This window comes from Aythya marila (assembly GCF_965140915.1).
Source record: "Aythya marila genome assembly, chromosome: 16".
NCBI lineage: Eukaryota > Metazoa > Chordata > Aves > Anseriformes > Anatidae > Aythya > Aythya marila.
The window spans coordinates 12,403,694-12,427,007 of NC_139057.1; the positions used below are offsets into that span (position 1 = coordinate 12,403,694).

General features: G+C 39.8%; 1 protein-coding gene across 1 annotated transcript in view; it reads right to left on the reverse strand.

The window, feature by feature from the left end:
* The window catches only part of PTPRT (protein tyrosine phosphatase receptor type T), a gene marked incomplete at its 5' end in the record, with an annotated part of 444,059 nt that overhangs the window by 258,110 nt on the left and 162,635 nt on the right, over positions 1-23,314 (reverse strand). Inside the window, 4 exons of the mRNA XM_082773668.1 lie at positions 6,737-6,911; positions 9,313-9,428; positions 12,930-13,011; positions 19,144-19,415. Of these exons, the coding sequence (XP_082629794.1) occupies positions 6,737-6,911; positions 9,313-9,428; positions 12,930-13,011; positions 19,144-19,415 (645 nt within the window). The remainder of the gene's footprint in view (positions 1-6,736; positions 6,912-9,312; positions 9,429-12,929; positions 13,012-19,143; positions 19,416-23,314) is intronic.

The window sequence follows — 23,314 nt, forward strand, 5'->3', positions numbered from 1 at the left end:
TAGCATTTGATGTTTGTTTCTGGTATCAGCACTCCTGAATTAATTTCTGTGCATTGCATTACTTTTTTCTGATAATTTTAACTAGACATTGCAAAAGCTGAATGTTCTGATCACAGAACACGAGCCACAGCCAGAATCCAACAGGATCAAACCCTACTAGCAACAGCATCACAGGTTGAAGAACAAGTAACAAAGTGATAATTCTGGTTTTTGACTATGTTTGGTAAGCATGTGAGAAAGCTAATGGCAAGGAGAAACAATATGGGCCAAGTAACCACTATTCCTTTCTTTCATCACAAAAAAAGAAAAGAAAAGAAAAAAAATGGTACTTGCAAGGCCCTGCAGACCAACAAAGAAATATTACAGAACAAAGGAAGCCACCAGCAGGGAAAACTGGACAACTCAAATACTCTGCATCCCAGCTGCAATATGCTAGAAAGTCACGTTACTGCTATCTTCCTCCAAGAAGTAAGGCAGAATGAAATGTATGAAATCACCCTGTCCGTACTTCTCAAACAGGAGTGTAAACCAAGGAGGCTCAAACACATTTATTTGCATTTGCCAGCCTCCCTACTTCTACCAGCTGCGTTGTTTGTCAGGAACTTCCTCTAAAATAGAGGTTAATAGGTAGATATGACTACCTGGAATAGCTACCAATAAATAACATCTTATTTCCACAAATTTTTAGATTACATCTTTCATCGAAAGACCAAAATCTTATATAAATTATTTAGGCATTTTATTATTTAGGTATTATTTAGGCATCTCCTTTATATTGTCTGGTGGAGAAGACACTTCTCAGAATTGCAGACAAGAGCACATGGCTTATCTTCCTTTCTACAGAGGTGCACCCTATAAGATGAATTCATGGAGAAGTCACGAAAAGCCAAAGGAGTCTAGAGAGCTGAGAAGGTCTACACCCAGCAATGCTTTTCATTTCAGTATTTCTGTTCTTTAGAGGTTCCTTCTCCTCCCTTAGAATGGATGTAGGAAAGTACAGGACAAAGTGGGCAAGACTCTGCCCTCACAAACAGGAAAGAGGAAACAGCTTTCCATGACACCATTCTCGGGAAACAAAGATATTTACTCAGGTTCTTTCCCTTCAACAAGATTTTTTTGTTTGTTTTGTTATGTTTTGAATACTTTCTCATTTATTAGCGTATTTATATCTTGTATTTGATAAAGAACTTGATATATACATCATGAGCAACATCACACAGCCCAAGCAACTTCATCCCTTGCCTGCCTCTCTACCAGACTCAGGTAGAGCTTCAGTCAGGATAAAACTGAACCCTGGGCTTACATTTGCCTTTGTAAGGAAGATAAACCAAAAAAATAAACAAATATATATATATATATACACACACACACACATACACATTATTAATCTTTCAAACAATCTCTGAGACTCAGTGGTGTGACAGGAAAGCCATATTAATTTCCCAAGTGGCTGCAATGAAGATAAACTTTTACACAGCACTCCCTGCTTGTTTGGCATAGAAACGGAAGGCTACTGGAGAAACAAATATTCCAAATTAGGAAAAAATTGACACCTAACCATTAGTTTATGAACTTCCCTTGTATCCCAGCTGCGGATTTGCATTCTTCCTGGGAACACCTTTTCTAATTTATTCCTCCTTGGCTAATGCAAGCACGAGAAACAAGGAATACATGCACATTGCAGGTGTGCAGCTCTGAAAATGGGATCCAGCCTACAAATGGCACATCAATCACTTCTCAAGGATAAGGCTTCATTTCCCAGTTCTATTTTGGACATTGAACAGAAGAAGGAAATGTTTCCTTTTGAAAGAAGGCACATCATTCTTCCTAACTGCCAGCTTCTGTGAAACAATGGCTTTGTCCTCATCTCTCTGCTCTCAACACAACAACGCTAAGTTGGAGTGAAAGAAGGCGAAGGGAAGGTAAAGCTCTTGGTGAGAGGGAATGAGTGTTTGAAATCCCATCTCCTATTTTCTCACCACACCCCCAGCTGATGCTCACAGCTGAGTTAAAGCAATAGCCAGCAGATGACAATGAATGAGGCAGTTAGAACAACGAAGAGTTTGAGTAATTACTAGTCAGATGTGGACACCAAGGAAGTGAGCATTACACTCTGTATCAGTGTGATTACAAAGAAATAAAGGAATGGAGGCAGCTCTTTCAGGCACCCTACAATCACAAAGTCATCCTCCCATGCTCTGTTATTTCCAAGCCAGCAAAACCTTCCTGAATGGTTGACATGGGCAAAACCCCTCTGTGCTAGTCAAGGGTTCAGAGCAGCAACATCACTGTACACCTTACCAAACCTACACCTAACTTCTCCTGGCGCAGCACACGTAAATTCTGCAGACAATCTAGTTGTGCAAACTGGAAAAGAGAGAGAGAGATAGCGCGCAGCCTGAGGGATATCCTTGTAATCACAGCTTTACTGATACCGTTGGCAGTGCCAGCAAAAGACTTCTTCCTGTTCACAAGGTGATAACTTTGAGGACCTTGATTAACGCGCATTACTCAGGCAGACAAATTCAAATCTACCCAGCAACTTTTGCAGTCTGGATGAGCCTGATAAATAGCTGCGAGGCATGAAAATTGCTATCTGAACTTATTATGTATACTAGAAAAATATTTTTAACAGCGAGATCTAAAATGCATATATTTCTGACCATGGATAAGCTTATCTCCTAGATGGCTCCAAATGAGGGACTGGGCTCGCATTCCAGCCACCCCCATGGCAGGACAGCTGTGAGGCTGTGGTACCTCTCCTACCTGCACCCTCAGCCTAGGGGCTGAAATACCACCGGGACAAGAGCTGCTGTATTACCCTGCGATGGCAAGGATGTTACTTTTAAGTATATTTCACACAGATACCCTGGGGTATAGAACCATACATGTGCTGAGCAAGAAAATAACAACAACAACAAAGAAAACATCAAGAAAATAAAAAGTTTTGAAGAATCTTGAACATCTACCACCCCTCACAATAACTGTTTCATGCAAAGTGAAAGACCATGGAGTTTGCCATCAACCTTAGCAAGTATGTGGAAGGTGATTATATTTTCATCTCAGACACAGGCTCTACTCTAGAGCAGACGTGTAACACCATACACCATACTTTCACACCTACACTCCACTTCTTTTACCTAAGCAGACCTATGGATGGCCTCATGTAACACTTCTAGGGCCAGCTCCAGCCCAACAGTGGTCTCAGCTGTACAAGTCAGATGTTTTTATTACTTTCTTCTTTTAAGCTATAGGAAGTTCTTTCTCCTAGAAGTTCTTCCCAGTGTTTAAAAAGTAACTGAAGGTATTCCAGACGCAACAATACTGAGACAGGTCAAAATACCTGTAGAGGTCAAGTCTGCCTTACGATTGCTAACCAGGAGTTTGTGTGGTGTATTGCATTCTGGAGCAGCCTAACCATACAGATTTTTTTTAATGTGTAATTATTTAGCATGCTTTTCACACTTGAATATTTAAGCTCTGATATCTGATAGCTTGACAGCTTTTTTTTGCTTTTCTTTTCTTTTTTTTTTTTAATTCCAGGGTGTACTATGAGCACTAGAGCAGTTTTCACGGTGTACCCAGTGAGTTAATAAATAGACGGTGCAATTACAGTGACAAGCATCGCACCAGAAAAGAACTAGAGAAAAAATAGTAAGCAATTCTGGAAAATGAAACCACCTCTCCCTCTGGTGTCTCTGAAGGTATCAGCTTCACGTCTAAAAACCTCAAGAAAAAAGCAACTGATGAAAGACAAGCTGTCCCAAATACCACAAGGATTACAGAAAGCCCCTCAGTTAAGAGGCAGACTGTGTTTCGTCAGTTTGACTAAACAAACACTTTGAAAAGCAGCTAAGGAAGAACTGAAGAGTACTAGAACATATCCTAGGAGGTCCGCAGAGGGGCTTTGTTGCATATTCCAATCCCTGTTGCAGCAGAACAGATTTTAGGAAAACGCCATCAGTCTAAACAAAATTGCATCAGGTAGCAACAAAATTTTGAGGGACTTTCTGGAGAGCAAAAAGAGCAGAAAAATGGTTTATGATAAATAGATTACAGATTTCCAACCATCCATTCAGTAATTAATCTGGGCACTCAGAATATCTGAAATCAGTGAGGATAAAAAGAAATAAATAGCAAACAAACTGCTGTATATACACAGTTTAAAATGTTATTTACACTGTTATGCGGGGACAAGTTTCCTGGAAGGACACTCAAATTATATCATTAATACAGATCAGATTCTGGCCAATTTCACAGTATTTTAGACAATCTTTACACAAGCAAAACATACACTTATTTCAGAATACGAATGACTGCCACGCAGACTTACTTTTTTACTTTACCAAATTACAGACAAGAAGCATTCCATTCGATCAGTACAGCAAAATGTAGCAGCACTGGATTTTTTGAAAACTGCCCTATACACAATTGTATTAAATTACTATATGTGCAACAGTGAGAGATAAGAAATAGAGAAGAGCTATTTCCACAGGCACACCAAAGGGTGGTAAGGTGTATGGATGGAAATGATAGGTTTCTCTGGCTTTACTATTATGATTCTAAAGTGCAGAGAGAAGAATAAACGTATTGTCATTTACACAAGCCTTGTAACATAGTCAGAAAGGCATTAGCATAGACAGTGAATAGCTCTACAGAAAAGCATTCTCAGTACTACAAAGGTATCACCTACCAGTAAATACACTGCAACAATTTAAAGCAAATAAAGTTATCATCTTTTGTGTAAGATTTCCGCTAATTACAATAATACATTAAAAAACATGTCCACACAAACATGTAAGGAGAGGACTGGCTGGTAGGGGGGTTAATTTCACTGATCATTTTATTTGCTGGAAGAGGTACCTGCTGTTCTGATTTAGGGTGCAGAACTAGAACACGATGTATTTCAAAGGAAAATTTCTCCTTCTGTACCCACCAAATATCAATCACGCAATATTGAGAAATGTGAATCACTTTCTCATTTCTATAATAAAATATCTTATGCCTAGGGAAGCAAACAGACCTTTACATGAAAAAGATACACTGATCCTTTTTTAAACCTTAACCTTTGTTGAAGAAATCCCATATGATTTTATGTTCAACTGACTAAGCAAAAGCATGCAAGGCAGAGTATCAGCTTGGATTTAGTAGGTTTAGGGACAGGACTATCAATTGAGCAAAACTTCAATTACAGACTAATTTAATGTATACCCAAGTACATTACTGCAATTCAATAAACATCTCTTCAGAAGTAGACAATTCCAATTTGCTCTCATTTCAGCCTGTGTGCATGCATTACAAATTTGCTATTATCCACGCTAAAATTAGTCAGACTAGAAGTACTCATCCATGCAATCCCAGAGTTTCACAGTGCTGCATCAAGCTAACCTCAAATGAACCACTTAACTTTTCCTGCTTACTACCCTGGAGCAGAGGAGTGTACCTTCCCAGAACAACACTACTCTCCTGAAGTTTCTTCTGGCTAGGTGCCTGCCTGGGTACTTCAGCAACAAATCTATCGATGCCTCGTGTTGCATGTCCAACCATTCATTTTTATAACTCACTCTTCCATTTTAATCCTTCTCATACTGTTAAACATGGAAGTGTCAGGCACGTGCCTAACTCTGCATATTCTGATATTTGGTTGTTCTGGAAGATCTCCTCTACTTAGCAATGATACAACACTAGATACGCCACTCCTGGCAACTCAGTTCCTTTTTAATTGTGAATTAATTTCTCCATATTTGAACAAATAAAATGCAAGATCATCCAGTGGGAATTAAAAGCACTTGGCATCTAATGTGAACATTCTCTTCATGATCTGTGTAGTCTGAGTATCTACAACATTCAACACTTGATATTTAAGGCACTGTGAAGGCATTAGCATATCGATCATCAAGTGCCAGAGTAAATTAGCAGGAAGTGAAATAGTGGATGAAAGTGATCTTGTTTCTGCAAAAGTCCATTTTCATAGAAAATTAAAACATTTGGATCAGTAAAATTACACTCCATGAGCAGACCTGTACTTCAACTTCCTTCCACCCCAAGTCACCCCCACCCCAAATACAGAATGAAGCACTCTTGGGGTGACTTTGCCACCTTCTGCTCGCTTCTCCTAAGAGGCAGAGAACATCCCTGTGGTGAAGCTCAAAGTAAGATTAAAAAAGTAGCACAGTAAATAACACCTCACTACATGCCCCGTGGAAGCTCTTAAGCAAGTACCACCTTGCAAACGTAGGCACAGTATCACCTCTTGAAACACAGTAAATAACAGAGCTAAAAACTCTAAGCTTCCTCCAAGAACTACTGATGTCTCTGCTGTGTATTTTAAGACATGAGCAGACTCATCCCCCACCATTTACTCCCAGCAGTCCTGAGCAGACTCATTTGACATGCAATGCTCCATCACAGGATTATTTATGCCTGATAAACTGTAAAGGAAGGCAGATGAAGCTGACTGACAGTTAAACTGTTCAGCTGACTGCATTAAAAGTATCCATAGCTACCATGTGTTACTACAATAGCTTATGAAGAGGGCTACATCTGGGTGAAGTTTTGATTCAAACACTTGTTTTAAGAAAATGACTGAAATTCTTGTCTCTCTTACCCTTTTCTCCTACTTGAATTTAATATGAATGAAAGAGGAAGGTCCAATAGGATGTCAAATCTTATACGCAGTTGCCATGTGGGAGGAAATACTCATCTTACATAAACTTGCTGTTTTAATGCAACCTACCTTTCACTATTAATTCTGCATAATTTGAAACTCCAGATCCACCATCTGAACGAATGACACATCGGTACTTGCTGATACTGCGTTGAGAGGTGTCAGCAACACTGACAGTAGCAGAAAAACGTCTGTGGTTGACGACTCGAGTGACCATTAATGCTGTGTCCCGTCCATTCCACTGCTGTGAAGACAGACAAAAATAACGTCTGTCAAAAGGCACACAGATCATTCACTCTTTGTTACTATTAAAATTGTTCAAACCTCCATGTTCCCATTACTCTAGGTTACTTTTTATATAAGCACGATTTTTCAGGGCAACACTGCTAGTCATGCCCCTGCAAAATGTACAGGGCTTTGGATTTTGTGAACTAACGCGCTTAAGTACCCTTACAAGTATATTTGTTTAAGTTTTCATGTCTACTTAAATTTTGAAATGTTTTTGTGCATTTGATGTGTTATATATATACAGAAAAGTCTGTAGAGTGACAGTTCAGACTGAATTTGTACAGAGTATATCCAAAGGCTTAGCTAGGACATGAAAATACTACAAATGAACAGGTTTTCTACAGAAATGCTACAAAATCAACAGATTTTATAAACCTGGCATTTTCAGGTGTAAAACTTTGTTTCCAAAGCAATTTAAATAAATGAATTGGATGAGCAGAAATCCTTGTACCTGCAACACTCCTCAAAAAATCTCTCCCTGCCAATGCCAGACTACATTTTCCCAGCTGGAAGAGTGACAGATGATGAATTAACTAGAAATCAGCATAAACACCTGAATTTGTTCAGTTGGCCTAGTTTATTAGGAGGCTCAGAGGAAAATACACTGCCATTTTGCCAGTTTCCAGTAATCAATTTTGGGAGGTATTTCCAAGGCTATTTTCATTAAATACTTCAGTTTTAAAATACGGAAAACAAGTCCCCAGTAGCAACAATGGTTTCCTCCCAAACCCCTGCTTCTCTCAGGAAAAGGTTCATACTGCTTCAGATCAGAAGTGTTTTTACATGCATCTAATCATAACTGAGGAAGCATTTCACAGAAAGAACTCAAGAGATATAAAATAAGCCAAAATATATCTCAGTGGATATACCTCAGTGGATGCTAGAAGTATAACACAGGTTAATAAATTTCAGATTAAAAGATAATTTTTAGGATAATGGCTGTGATAGGAGTACAGTTAAAATGACTGTCAAGTCATTTCTAAATAATGCCAACCACATTTCTAACCAACACAATCTCCTTCCCAGCATTAATTTTAATTCTTAGTATTAGGCAAACTGATTCAGCTCCTAGTATTTGGACTAGAATTGAAATTGTTATTTAAAAAAAAACAAAAAAAAAAAAGTTTATTAAAAAGTCTCAAACCAATAAAAGAATTTGAGAAAATCCGTAACATGTCACCACAAATACCATAGCAACTATGATAAGGGTCTGTCACTGATGATGTTGCAGTTGTGGTTTTTTTTCTTGTTTGATTGGGGGCTTTTTGTTTGTTTTACTAAGCACCAAAAAAAAAAAAGGAAAGAAAAAAATGAACTGAATTTTGCCATAAATGAACTGAATTTTGCCGTCAGAACAGTAATTTAAGAAAAGATGCGTGTTTAAATTCTACTGTATGCAGAAAGTCCTTAAGGCACATTCTTGCTAAATCTGGTCCTCCATCACATCATTCTGAGCTGTGAATAAAAACTGTTGACTGGCTTCAGCATTTTGAAAGTGTCAGCCCTAAGCACATGCACGGTGCATGCAGTAACAGAATCCTTGTTTGGGACATTAGGTGTTTCACGGTGCAGAAGTGTAGACAACTATGAGAGCTCCCTTATTTTTAAAGTTTCTAGAAGAACTCTATGTATAGAACATGTTAGTGCTGGGACTCTCCACAGCCAAGCACTTGAATGGGCAGAAGAAATAACTTTGTTCTTCACTGGGAAACAGTACTCCACCCTTCCAGTTTGCTAAGTGTTCCACTTTAAGTCTAGAACTGAAAAACAGTTCTTACATTTACTATACCTACATGAATAGTACTACACCGTCTTTCAAGTCCAGCTGGCAGGATGAAAATATAGGTATTAAGAGAGCGAATGCTTTCATCTTTTATTGAGCAACTAGAAGAAACAATCTGCTATCAACACAGCTAAGGGAAACTGAGAGGAAGAAACAAAGGCAGTACACAAAATGATTTTTGCCTATTTTTATCAACCAGATAACTATCTCAGACCTTATGGTAGGTTTCCATCTTAACTTACTGCCCTCAGCCCTTGCCAATGACACTTTCGGAGAGCAAGGGGGAAGACGACCGCAAATTAAGCACGAATGAGGAACTTCTCCACTTGCTCTGTCTTTTCTGTTTTATGGCTGAGTGCTTACAGGTATGCACAGATTTGTTTGAAACTAAAGTTTTGCAGTAACTGGCCACTTTTTCCATCTTCTGTAGCATGATTCTGTATTTTGTCACCTTAGACTCCCATCTGGAAACACTTTAAAGCAGTTCTCAAAAGATCTCAGTGATAACATTTTGCCTCACCACCTAGTTGTCCTCCATCTACTTCTTTTACTCGAAAACACTGCATCACCTTACCTGGAGCCAGAGTTTGTCATGCTGCGACCACTTCCCCCCAGCAATGCACTGGAACGTCGCGTTCTGTCCCACGTTAACCTCCACGTTCTGCAGCCGTAGGAAATGCGGTGCTTTTCCTAACAAAAGATGCAAAGGATAGGAAGGGTAGAGCAAGGCAGCAACCGACTGTTACAGCAATACTGACATAAACACACAGCAAAGCATTAAGGCCTATCCTTGACCAGGCAATTTAGTAAAATGAAGCTGTCCTTCAGTACCTGACTATTCCCTGCAGAGCAAGGTGGGTGAGCTTACACAAAACAGCCCAAGATATCAGTACAGAGCTCTGGCACATCTGAAAACATAGACTGTCAGATCACAAGTTCACGGTCATCAAAACAATTTCTTACTCCTTGCTATGAAGAGTAATTGAGTAAATTCTTTTGAAAATTGTGTTTTTATAAAGGTCAAAAAGAAACCAAAGGTTTCTGAGGTTGTCAAGCATGACTGACCCAAACCAAATTCTCCTAAGTGCCTTTTTTCCCTTTTTACTTTTTTTGACTGTCAACTACATCCTAGAACTTTAGAATAACAAAGTCATTGATATAAAATCATTGATATTAAATGAAATATTGGTATTAGTGATAGTATTTTATCACCATATTAGTTAAGAACAATGTAATTTTTTGCTGTCATTAAATTCAGTATTAGTTCAATATTAAAGCACTGATACCAAAGTGGCAATATCATCAATATTAAATATACATGTGTTGACAAAGGAAAAAGATCAAAAAGACTTTTTTGACTAAACACCACTCATCTACTTAAGTTAAAAAAAAAAAAAAAAAAGAACTTACAAGAAAAAAAAAAAAGCAGTGGTGAATCTGACACTTCAAAATGACCTTAGTGCTTGCATGGCTTTGGAAGAAAGTTTGTGCTCCAATTAAATACTTTTAGTAAGACACACAGAGTCTTGTAGGACACTAAAGGTCAATCCTTTTCAACTCATCTTTGAATTTCCTAATACGATTAGCCACCAGAGAGATACAAAATTTCATAACACATCCTACCCTATATTCTTCTATTGGAAATAAGTAACTTTGAGAGGGTATGGACATCTGTGCCCAAGCATGTATGAGGCTTGGCATGCGGGTAGGTGTTCACTACAGGCACATGAAGACTGTACACTACGCTGAAGGTTTTTATCTAGTTTCCATATGGTGTTCTCCCTGCACTCCGTTTGCTGACACCTCCAGCACACAGGCTGCAGAAACGCAGCGATTCTGTACTTCGTGCTTTCTTGGGGCCAGAAACATGTCTCTGAGTTCACTGGAAAACTACCTTTGGGTGATGGATGGGATGTACTGTGTGATATGTGCAGGCCAATACGAGTAATTCCCACCCCCAGGCGAAGGTGTGTAGGTACATGCAGGCTCCAAAGCGGGCACCGTGCGGCCTGGGTAAGCACAGCCCCCCCAGCCCCAAACCCCCCACATCCCTCGGGTCTGCTCGTGTCCAGGGCACCCGGCTGTCCCCCCCCACCTTGCTCACACACAGCGAGCCTTTAGCACAGTGGCAGTGGATACTCCACTGCTTCCCTTCTTGGGATTTCGAAGCGGCAGCACCATCTTGGCATTTTCCTCCATCTCTGTGGTGTAATTAGGCACATCTTCTGTTGTTGTTTTTTTTTTTAATTATTATTATTATTATTATTATTATTATTTACTTTTTATTAAACTGCTACCTAAGTCTGAGTAGTACACTTATCTATGAAGGTGAAGCAGAAATGAAAAAATAACACCAATGATTTCAAGTCACACACCCATGCTCACCAGGAGCTCCGTGGTTCCTGTGTTTTGAGTTGTAACAACTGTAAAATGAACGCAAGGGGCAACGCCTGTACAAGTGACAGAACACGCCCTGGTGACATTTGCCCTGGTGGCTGTCACTGCTGAACAACAAAAGCAACGCTGGCAATGGGACAGGAGAGGCATTTACAAGGACTGCAGAGAACTCGCAGCCTGTAGGGAGAGCTCTGTACGCTACAGGTTGCAAACTGACTGGAAATGCAGTGGTTACAGTTCGAATCACCCCACTTTGGGGTCAACAAGGTTGCGCTCAGTTTTCTAGAGGGACTTGCACATACCTGCAGACACTGATTTAACCATCAGTTTAAATACTTCACTAAGCAGGAGTCTTTTTGTTGCTATTTTTTCGATCCCATAACCTTGTCTGGGCTTTGCCACACAGTTGGTTCAGTGGCCTCTTTCCCAGTAAAGGGATCAGTCACCACCCGCTATGCAGAGGAATACATGCGCATCATTCGGGGGATTTGTTTGGATGCTGCCAGTTATCAGCAACATCTGGTCAACACAGATTGTAAGGATTTCTTAATGAAGTAAATGCACCCAGAGGCCTGAGCAATGAGCACATGGTAAATACAAATATAATTTAGTTAAACAGCAATTAACCATATTGCAGTTATCAGAAATGTCCTGTTAAACTTGAGCAGAGCCATCCATGTCTGTCACGCTAAATGGTAGCTATTCTTTGAAATTCTGTACTGCAAGAAAAAAAGTCTATTCACCCCATTGATACAATCTACATGATTTTGTTGTGAGCAGCCACTGCTGATTTGCTGAAACTACAAGCTAGTGAAAGGGGCTGTAAAGCACTGAAGTGGCAGGGTGGTGGGCTACCTTTCCAAACGACACCAGACTACTCGGAAATGTTGAATTTGCAGCACCAAAATATAAACAAATGTAAACATAATCTAATAAATCAAAGTGTCACCCCAAAAGTGCATTTTAGTATGCTACGTAACAGTTAATAATTTGAGCATTAAAAGACATGGGGTAATTACAGATTACTTTTAAGAACATTAAGGTATTTGAAGGAGACACGTCTAAACTCACTAAAGAACATGAAAGCTGTTTAAAATCTTTAGAAGGGGCTATGTACTACAGACACAATATAGACATGCAGAAGGCCTCAAGCCTCACTGTACATGCACAGAGAAATCAAAAAAATTCATGCTACAATGTAGAGGTTTAAGGCCTAAGTATGAAAAATGTAAGCTGGGCATAATGTAACCACTATAGAAGCAACATAACCCAAATACTTTTGAACAGTGCAATCAACCTGCATTAGTTTTCACTCTTGTGCAAGTCTGAATGAGATTTATTTTTAATATCCTCATGCAGATGCTGAGTGGGTTTAACATTTCTTTCGAGAGATACCTTTGGGATATGTCCTTTATTAAGGAAATACTGAACCAATTTGATTTCTTTTTTTTTTGTTTGTTTGTTAAGTCAACCACACAGGGCATTATCCCAAACTTTTTAGATCTTTTTCTACACCAGTATGATTCAGAAATAACAAAACAATCAAGAGTTCTGTGTTCTTGTGGCAGTATAGGAATAGAAACTTCCAGACATTCAGGCACTAACTACAGACTCAGTTTTGCTTTTTGCACAACTTGGTAAGTTAAGTAGTTGTGAAAGGCTGATTGTCATCACGTGTCTCAGGGGACATAAAAAGAAATCTCAGAGCTCAATGAATTGGGTATATCACTACTTGAGACTGCAAAGCCTGGTATATAACACACTGATAGAGTTAGAAAAACAAAGAATGCTCACTGCATGGATGGGCAAGAACTCTGACTTCATCCACAGCTATGTACCCTGGATGTCCTTTCAAAGAGACAGATTCAAATATCACCTGAAATACAAAAAAAGAAAAGGTTTTCTGAAAAGAGAAACAGCAGTAGTCATTTGGCCAGTCACAACATTCTGCTCGTATTCCAATGTCTGACGTGTTCAAGGCATTTTATCACTGATAGTGGAGGGGCACCTATGCAACTCACTATGCAGATGTATATCGAAGACTGGAAATCTGTTTGATACGGAAAAAAAAATAGAGCAACATTAATTAGGATTAGCAAGAACTAAGTACTATTTCCATTTGGAAGAGCAAAAAATACCCTCTTTATATACACACACTCCTGTATACACTATAAGCACCAGTCCAAGAACATTACGTGTGTAATCATTTGACATCTTGTTCTAATTAGTGTGCCTCCAAGCTGGAGAATGTCATTCACAAGATGATTTTCTCATTGAATCAATAAGTGCATGGATTCTTTTGGAGAAAACCTTGATCTGGCATGCACACTATTGCAGTATCAGAAAGCAGTAAGTGAGCAACAGATGACCCTGGATTCTAATTACTGGACTGAAATAAGATTCTCCCAGAAATAATAAAGTTCTTTTCTGCCTTTCCCTGGATTGAACTAGCAGAGTCTGAGTACTCTTTGAAAACATGTGTAACGCTTCTCTATATTAACAGTAAACTACTTTACACTATTTTCTGTATGGATCTGGACAATGAAAGTGTTCTACTAATTTGAGGCCGATTACACATACATTTGATTAGTGATGAACAAAAATGTCACACTTTTCTAGGGCTGTGTTATTGTACCTGGAAAACTGCCCTGATTTGAAGTGTCCTGTTACTAACATACAAGCTATCTGCAAAGACTTTGAGATGGGGCAGGGGAAACCCTAAAAGATTCATTAAAATTCAGTTTACTACCGCTAAATAAGATTCAGAAGACCAATAGTATTAAATATGGCCCAGTTTATTCAAACAATTAAAGGTTAGTAGGACATGAGGAACAGGAAATTTGGTAACATTAGCCGGAATGCAAAAAGGAAAAGTGCAGACTAATTATTTAACATGGTAATGTTAATCACAGAATGGCATTTCCTCCTAACCTCTAGTCTAAACCTCCCTTCTTTCAGTTTAAAACCATTGCCCCTCATCCTGTCAATATCTGACCAAGCAAAAAACTTGCTCTCTATCATTTTTGCAAGCCCCTTCAAGTACTGACAAGCTGCACTGAGGTCCCCCCGGAGCCTTCTCCTCTCCAGGCTGACCACCCCCAGCTCTCTCAGCCTTCCTGCCCAGGAGAGCTGCTCCAGCCCTCTGGGCATCTTGTGGCCTCCTCTGGCCCCACTCCACCAGCCCCACATCCTCCTGGTGCTGGGGGCCCAGAGCTGGACGCAGGGCTCCAGGTGGGGCCTCAGGAGGGCAGAGCAGAGGGGCACGATCCCCTCCTCCCTGCTGCCCACCCCTCTGTTGATGCAGCCAAGGGTGCAGTTGCCCTTCTGGGCTGCAGGCACGCACTGCTGGCTCGTGTTGAGCTTTTGGTCTACCAGAAACTCCTGAGTTAGCGATTCCCTTCTCAAAGGAAAGGAATGAAGTGCTATCCTTAACTATTTTTTAAAAAGTCATGCATGTGGAGAGATTAAATGGCTGCTGTCCTTGGCATTTGAAAGGGATGTTCCCCAGTTTTGTTTCCTCTTACTAAGGCAACGTTCACACTCTACTAACTTGCTCATTTTTGCATGAGCATACAGTAATGTTTTCAAGGACAGAGTTAATTAATGTGCTCAGCTGGCACAGTTACTACTGTTGCAGCAGCACTCTAGTGCAGCTACTTGTTTTGTAGGATAAATTATTTCAGTAATTCACGACTACTTAAATCATTACTAGAAAACCACAAAGTTTGTTAGCTACTTAAAGCCAGTTTTCAACACTGTTTTTTCCACTTTAAATAAAAGCTGGCATTCCCAGCCTGCTTCTGTTCAGCTTTTTCTTCATTTTCTCCATCAGAAGATTTAATACACTACATATTCAGCTGTCTGAATGCTGATCACCACGTGCTCAACACTACAAAAGTGGAGCACTGGACTTCATAAGCACCAAGTTGCTGTTAATTACTTTGCATTTGTGCTTCTGGAACTTAGTTTCTGCTCACGTTGCCAAGACTTCGTAAGATCTGCTCCCCCAGTTCACAGCACATCCAAACGGGAGATCTCCTGAAATACGTCCATTAGGAAAAAGCCATGATAAAAACAGGTAGAATACAAAAATAAATGGGCAAAAAAATGAACTAAGAAAAGTTCACGAGTTAACAATGTTTAGAAATAGAGTTCTACACCACTGGGAGGTGGACAAAAAATAGGCTGTCCAAGGGACAAGAAGCAGCAGCAAATCTCTGGAAGATGATATAACGATCCCCAAACCATCTATGAGTGTTTCATGTGATCAAGAATCTCAATAGACCTCAACAGACTGTAAAAACCAAGAGTGTAATGCATGTCCTTAGAGTGGAAAGGATAATTTACTTTATAAATGGAAAAAATCTTCATGATAAAAATGGTACTTACTGGTAGCAGCATAAAGCAACAACAGTGACTCCTCTCCAACTCGTACTGAACTGCAACTTACTAGCTATAAAAACCTTATTTTAGTTTTGCATTTATAAGTAGCTATAAGCCATGCTAAGCTACAACAGTTTCCTGAAAGCCAAGGACTTGGAAAGAAAAATTCTCCAACTCACTGGCTAATTGTACATGGCAAAAGTAAGCACCAATACACAGAGAACTGTTTTCCGTTAATTAGTGACATGTTCAGTGGTCTTAATACAGCACAACACAACCTACACCTGGAGTCAGTAACAACCGAGTCAGCTCCTGAAAGGACTGTGGATTTAATCTTCTTCACACTGGTGAAGAAACCACTGAAGAGTGAAGGTTTCCTCGCAATTCACACAATAAAATATTCTGTCAAAACAACATTGTCTGTCTCACTCTGTGCTCAGACCTCCTTATTTCCCAATTCACAATTCCACATGGTCGTCCCTTTGTCTTTTTGCTGCATCTCAGCCCCATTAAAGCAAGAAGCGCAGAAGCACACAGGTTTTCCTGGGAACTGGGAATTGAGACCCAACAATGAGAAAAAGGCTTGTAGGAGGCCCAGCTCTGCACATTTCAGACCGAGTTGCTCTCATGTCCTTTTAGCTTCAGTTGAAATATATTACAGTGGTTGAGAAATGGGCATTTAATACTACTTCATATTTAAGGAAGCTCTCAGAACCTAATGTAGCTGGCAAAATGCAAAGCTTTACTCTTACACATTTCTTAAACGCTCCTGAGAACTGCAAATACCAAGTCATTTCATGTTTCCTTCCCCATAAACAATCCTACATTTCACTGCTGCTATATACCAACAATGTCTGTGTTAGCAATGTAGCCTGGCTCATCTGTTGTGGTACAACAGTTTTCTTCAGGCGTGGATCAATAACGTTCCTTGCTATACATCAAAAAAACTCTTCCTGGCAGACTGCAGCGCGGCACTTGGCGCATTCTGGGACTAAGTTCATCCTTATGGCAAGCAGTAACTCAAGATTACACGTATTACCTTTCTCCAAGTACTATTACAGCTTTTTCTCGCTACACTAAAAATGTATGCAGACTGGGAATCCAAGTGCGACTAACTCTAGGGTAGAATTTATAAATCTCCACCATCCCCATGTTTATACCTCAGCAGAGTGCTTCTGGAGCTGGATGACTCACACGACCCTTGAGCATAGCTGCCAGACCTAAAACACGACCCTCTGGCAAGCGGCTCGGTTACTTGTTTTCCACTGGTCACGTCTCCAAAGCTCCAGGTACCTGTCAAAGCCTCAGACCCAGGGCAGATGGTTTCAGATGCTTTTGCCTAACAGAATTTTCAGCGCACACTGCAATTCATGGTGGTTGATTGCCACGTATTAAGAGAATAATCCCCATTTCGCCTGACACAGATTTCGTAATTTTGGATAAATTCATTTATTTTTCCCCCCCCCTCATGTTACCTGGTGCTTTTGAAATACTTTCAGGCCCCCTGTGCACAAATTGTTCTCTAGGCAGGCAGTTTTGATTTAAAGCTGACAACTAATGCTCTATGGCATATCCTAGATGTGAGTATAAAATGAGACACTCCCTAGGCATCAGTACACCCAAGCTTTGTCATCCTGCCACCTCTGGATTCCTTTAGCCAGAAGCGTTACATTACATCAGGCTGTCACACAACAATCATTTAACAGAAGTCCTTGACTGTGCTTTTCCCTTCATTTTTGAGAGCTTAGGTTTTTCTTTTTCTTTTTTCTTTTATTTATTTATTTATTTATTTATTTTTAGATATGTAAAGAGTCACTAGAATGCAGATCACCAACAGAAAAGTGGTTTATAAAATCAGAGACTGGTTATAAATCAGTCTATCAGATCCCCCATGATCTGTGGGACAGATCTCGCTTAAGAAATAAAAATACAAGGATAAGTAGAAGGAAACAACCACCCCATCCATCAAAAAATTGAGGCTGGGGAAAAGAAAGAGAAGGAGAGAACCCCTGCATTTTCTGAAAGGAACTACTCCCAGCCAGTCACTGCTGGCTTCCAGGCTCTTCATTTTTGCGCAGCAAGCAGTACAAAATTCTTGTTTGAATTAAAGGATTTTTTGGCTCAGGAAAAGCAAACTTGACCTCTAAAAAGACTTGCAAAAGATATAACTAAGGCTCAGGAAGTCTAGTATTGGTGTATCTAAGAGAAGGATCTCTTGGTTTGAGATCAGACTGTCTTTTCCAGGTTTTTCAAGCACTGATTATCTGGGTGAAAGATCATTTCTGTTCTCTCTCTAGAGCACCTACTATGAAGCAAATTCTGGTTCACAACCAGGTTCATGTTAATATGAATATCAAGCACTTTAATATGATTTCAGAACAAGTGACAAGTTGTGCACAGCCCTTAAAACACCACTTTCAGTGCATTTGCATCTCTTTATCCCTTCCTCTCACCCTGCGCAATCTGCTCTATCTATTCTGCTGATATTCCCAACTCCTTTTCAGAGGCAGAACATTAAAGCATTCTACTTCAGCTCAGATTTTATAGACCTCCTACCCAGTTATTAAAAGGAAGGAAAAAAAGAAAAAAAAAGCAAAAGCCTTTCTACCTGCTGTTTTCTATCCACAGAGTATTCACTGCCTTTTCATAGTTTCTTCTATCACAATTCCTGTCTCACTCATGCTTTTATTAGTATCGTATGTATTTCTCCTTTTCCTGCAAGGTGTAGGGTGCAATTACCTCCCAGGCTTTTTTTTTTTCTTGAATGCAAAACAAGAAAAACCTGAAGATAAAAACCTTCAGTGCTCAACAAGAAGTGAATCCACTGTGTGCAACCTTCTCTAATTAAAACTAAAACAGTGACTCCAAAGTTACTGCAAGAAGTTTGAAGTAGCCCCATGAGGTGGTCTACTAACTAGTAGCTATAAAATTAATATGACCAGAAAATAACTTATGCATTCAACTTGTGCTTGTTTAACAAAAATAGAAAATAAAAAAAAATCTCTTGACAGATCAAGTCAAACTACCTTACAGGCACAGTGTTAAAAACAGGAGGGATGGAGACAGAGATTGGATCTGGTGAAGAGTTTACTTACACTGATAACATGGTACAAGATTTTACTGGTATGCCCTCGTATGGGCAGCAATAACCCAGATGCAAGCTGAATGGAGAAATGTTAATCATTCCTTCTTACGGAATCAACCAAAGGCCAAAAGTAGGTCTGACGAGTTTACGCAGAGGCAGTTACACTTGCAGACAGCCTGTTGTATTTACTGTTATCTAGAACCATGGAAAGAAAGTGCCAGTACAAGTCTGTTTACATGCATACGTCACGATATACAAGTGGGTCTTAACTTTCCAATAGTTTAACTTCAGTGGTCCAACTTTCTCTGTGACCTGACAACATCTTAAGGGTGAAGAGTGAAGAACTATGTCGAGATGCCTGTATCATCTCTTGCTATAGGAACTGCTATACGTAAACTCATTCTGATGCAAAAGGAGGAGGCAAAAAAAAAAAAAATCTCAACTTAATTTTCAGTAATACCTATTACTATTGATAGCTTATAGCTCATACTTAGAGAGATGAGCAGAGAAAAAAGAAAGAAAAATATTAGAAACTCATACCTGATAAAAATGTGGCCAGAATGTACTGATGGCAAGTTCTGCCTTCACCCATCCTTCCGTAACAACCCCTGAGACGTTCCATATGGGATTGCCCTGTGGTCCTCCGTTCACTTTCACGTAGACATTCAGAGAGCCAGGACTTGAACGGTCTCTGCTGGATAAGTAGTAGTGGAAGTCGATGCAATGTGTGTCATTTTCCTTCAATGTGGGCAGAAGCAAGTGAGCTTTCTGCCCAGATGCCCGCCCAGAGCTGTTCACCATCATGAAGGAGCCTACAGACAGAGAAGGAAGATTGAAAAATACAAAGCATTTTTTTTCAGCTCTTTCAGTAAAACCAGCTTCCTTAGAAAAGTCAATGATTCCTTTAGATGCCAGGAAACAAAACATTTATCTGAAGAACTCAAACTAGTTATTTTATGCTAGTTGTTAGGTAACAGAAAAGATATTAAAATTACAGGGTATAAATACAAATAGATTCAGGGCCAACTACAACCGCCTTAATTAGATAACTTCAAAAATCAAATTAAAAATGCTACTTTGCTTTTATTATTTTATGACTGTGGAATAAAAGAGTCCCTCTAAACAAAATCATATTCACCACAAGACTCTCCTATCACATACAGTCCCAAATACCTAGTTTCCCAAAAGCACATTCAATACAAAGCGCTTTAACAATGGACCAAATTCTTAGCTGGTATTAACCTACATGGCCCCTACCCACCTCGTGCCAATCTACACCTGTTAACTCTGCATCTTGGCACCAAAAGCTTTTGAAGGTGGCAATATGTTAAGAAATACAGTTTTCAGAACCCACATAAATTAGGCTTGTTAGTGTACAGCAACATCAGAGCTAGAAATAATGCTACACGGACAATTACACGTCTAGGAAGGAAGGACCGGCTGAATTTAAGTAGGAAGATAGATACTAAGGCAATTTATGAGTTTGTTAACCCCGAAGCTTGCATCATATTAACCATGCCACTGGATGTTGAACTCGTGTTTTGATTCATCAGGCAGTTATTTTACAGCACGTTGTGTCTCAACTCATCTCTTTACAGATGCATCAAGGTGACAAATGTTAGCAATAAGGAAAAACATTATGAGAGTTATTTGATTCAATTCTGTTTAAAGGATCTGCTTTATGTGTGTGCAGACACTTGCAGAAAAAGCTGAAGAACATACCAAGATCTGGGGGGGGAAATCCATGTGTCAGCAGCCAGGCATAATAATTTCTAATCAAATGCAGCCCTCTTGACATTCTGAATTCTGATGCAGCTGCCAAGTCATGCTACAAATGTATTTCTCCACTGGCCTCTTGCAGTTCGCAGAAGATTGAGTTTGAAAAGCTTTGCCTCACTTCTAACCTATTGACTTTCCCTATTCCATGCCACAGCAGTGTGACAGACGCTCAGATGAGCCAGATAAACATTTTGATCAATTCTGTCCACTGAACAGCCATATATTCTAATTTCTTTTTAATCAGCAGATGCCAGCAACTTTCTCCCACAAAACTGTTTTGGTTTTTTTTTTTTCCCTGTGTTTATGTGGTGTATACACACACACACACACACGCATTTTGTAAAGTACTGAAAAGCATGGATGCAGAAGAAAAGTCAATCTTTCATAAAGAAATCACAAACTCTAGAGACCTTGGAAAATTCAAGTAGAATGCAAGCACAGCTGGGGAAGAGGCTGTACGAAGAAATAAGAAAAGCTACAGGCAAGATGCTCTCTGGCAACCCTATCTTTCATTTTGATATGCTGAAAATCCCAAAGGTCCCAAATCAAGAAATTCCAGATTCACAGCAAGGACCTTCAAGAAACACATGAGCTGAATCCAAACTTTTTAATTTCTTTCAAATAATCATAGTCTGCAAGACGAGATTTTGACAAATGTTCAACTGTTGATACACTTTTGTTCCCAGTCAACCACAAAATCCCCTTCCTCAATTAAATAAGAGATTTCACTGGGGGCCATATTATTCTTAAAAATACACCCAAATAAACTAAAGTTCTGAGAACCTGAGATCTGGATGCAGTTTGTATGACCTACGATAATTTCTTACCCAAAGTCCAATTACCAGTAGGCTTGAGGAGGCAGCACAGCTGGAAATTTGATGGGTTGGTTTCTAAGACTAATTACAACACTCACCTCCATGACCTCCGGCAGCACGTACAGGCTGCCTCATCTTCCCCTATAAATCAAGTAAGAACAGTAATAACTGCTGCTGAGAACCTGGGAGAAAAGCCACTGTGTAACTGCTGAGTAACAGTAGTGTATCTTTGTTTCCTGTGGAGGAATACAGTGGCTGCTACAAAATGCACCACTTGCAGCAGTTCAGTGGTGTTTTCAGGAGCAATACAAAATGAGATGACGCCAAGTTGTACATTGACCAGATCTCACATTTGAGGCACAGCTGATTAAAACACTCAGAAAAGCAAAGCAGAGATGCTGGGCAATGAGATTTTGGACTAAGTGCCTGCAAACCCTGGGTAGGAACCCAGGAAAATTCATCTCTGCTCCTTCATCTCTGCTTCACCCCAATGGGATCACAAGGCACGTCGTTTCACCTCTGTTCACCTCCTCAACCCTTCTCTCTGTTGCATTTGGGTAATAAATGCATCTCTGCCCTGAAGATCTACTCTGAAGCTGTTCTGTGTGTAACGCAGCAGGGCCTTGAACTGTGCTAGGGTAGGCAAGTGTTTCAGCGATAAAGTTAGGGAGTATTTCACGTTTACAGATCCACATATAAAAATAATGAGCTTTCCTCCGGGAGAAAAACATCAGCTCTTATAAAAAGTTCAAAGCAATAATTACGATTTTATTTTTTTGCCGCCCACCAAACAAGTGAATCAGACGCTGTTCGCAGAATGACAATGGCCCTTTGTGCAACTGCTGGCAATTCGAGAGAGAGTAGGGAGCCTGGATGTAGTGACTGACAACAGGAGCAAGCGAAATAGCCATCCAACAAAAGACATTTAACGAAATAATTATAGTCTTAGTTTCTAGAAGAATAGCCTTACATGTAATTGCCATATGCAAATTATTCATAGTCTCTTAGTTATAATTTATGGTTGCTTTCTTTTTTTCTTTAAATATAGCATACCTAGAGATAAATGAGAAAATACTATAAAAACTTAGTATCTCTTATCAGGAGTTTACTGGAGACAGTTACTCTATGTGACAGTAGAAAATATAAAAGATTTCCACTTACGGTGCCACCTCTGGCAGAGAGAAGTTCTCACACCCCTCCATCTGCCAGCTGTCCCTACCTGCACTTACTTCCAGGGAGATGTCACGGGGCAGCTCCCCCAAGAAACCCTTTCCCTGGCTGGTCAAGACAGCCCCCACCATGTCCAGCCTGGCCTCAGTAGGGGTGTAAAGGTCCCATCAGGACTGAAACTGATACTGGGTACAATGCATCCATCTACAACATCTTGCTGTTATGAATGAATTGTACCAGAAATTGTTTGTACTATAAATTATACCACAAACTGGTCTCCAAATAGCCCCAGCTGTACATGCTTGGCGTTGTCCTTCTCGCATTGTGGACTTGCATGGTTGTCCTGTCCCCAGCCTCCAGACCCTTCCCCAGGTTGCTCTGAGTGCTCCACGACCTGCAGCTGGGAGCCGCTGATCTGTTAGGAAGCCCGTGCCCAGTGAAGCTCTCGTGGGCAGGACACATCACTTAGAGCAGGTCCAAGAACTCAAAAATTGCTCTCACCAAGAAAAAAAAAATATTTTAAGCCTTTTAAGGACAAATGTATTTTTCCTTATTATCTTTAAAATGAAGTGACATATTGTGATTCAGAGCCTGACAGCCCTCTTTAGAATGAATGCAGAATTGAAGCTGATGGGACTTATTTTCAATTTATAGGCCTATATGTGCAAATAAAAGAGGTACAATCTGGTCTGGCACCAACAAGCCACTTATCACATTTTCCACTCATACAAGGAACTAGGGAATGAATTAACATGTCACAAATGGAAATTATTGATCAGTGCATGACTGAAAGCCACTTAAATGTCTCCAGGCAAGGATTTGAATAAAACAAAAGGTATCTTCGAGAAACTCTTACTTAGAGCGATTTGGAACAGGAATAATAACAGAAAAATCATTTAGCTCTGTTTTTCTTGTTTATTTGTTTGTTTGTTTACTTCCATCCGGAA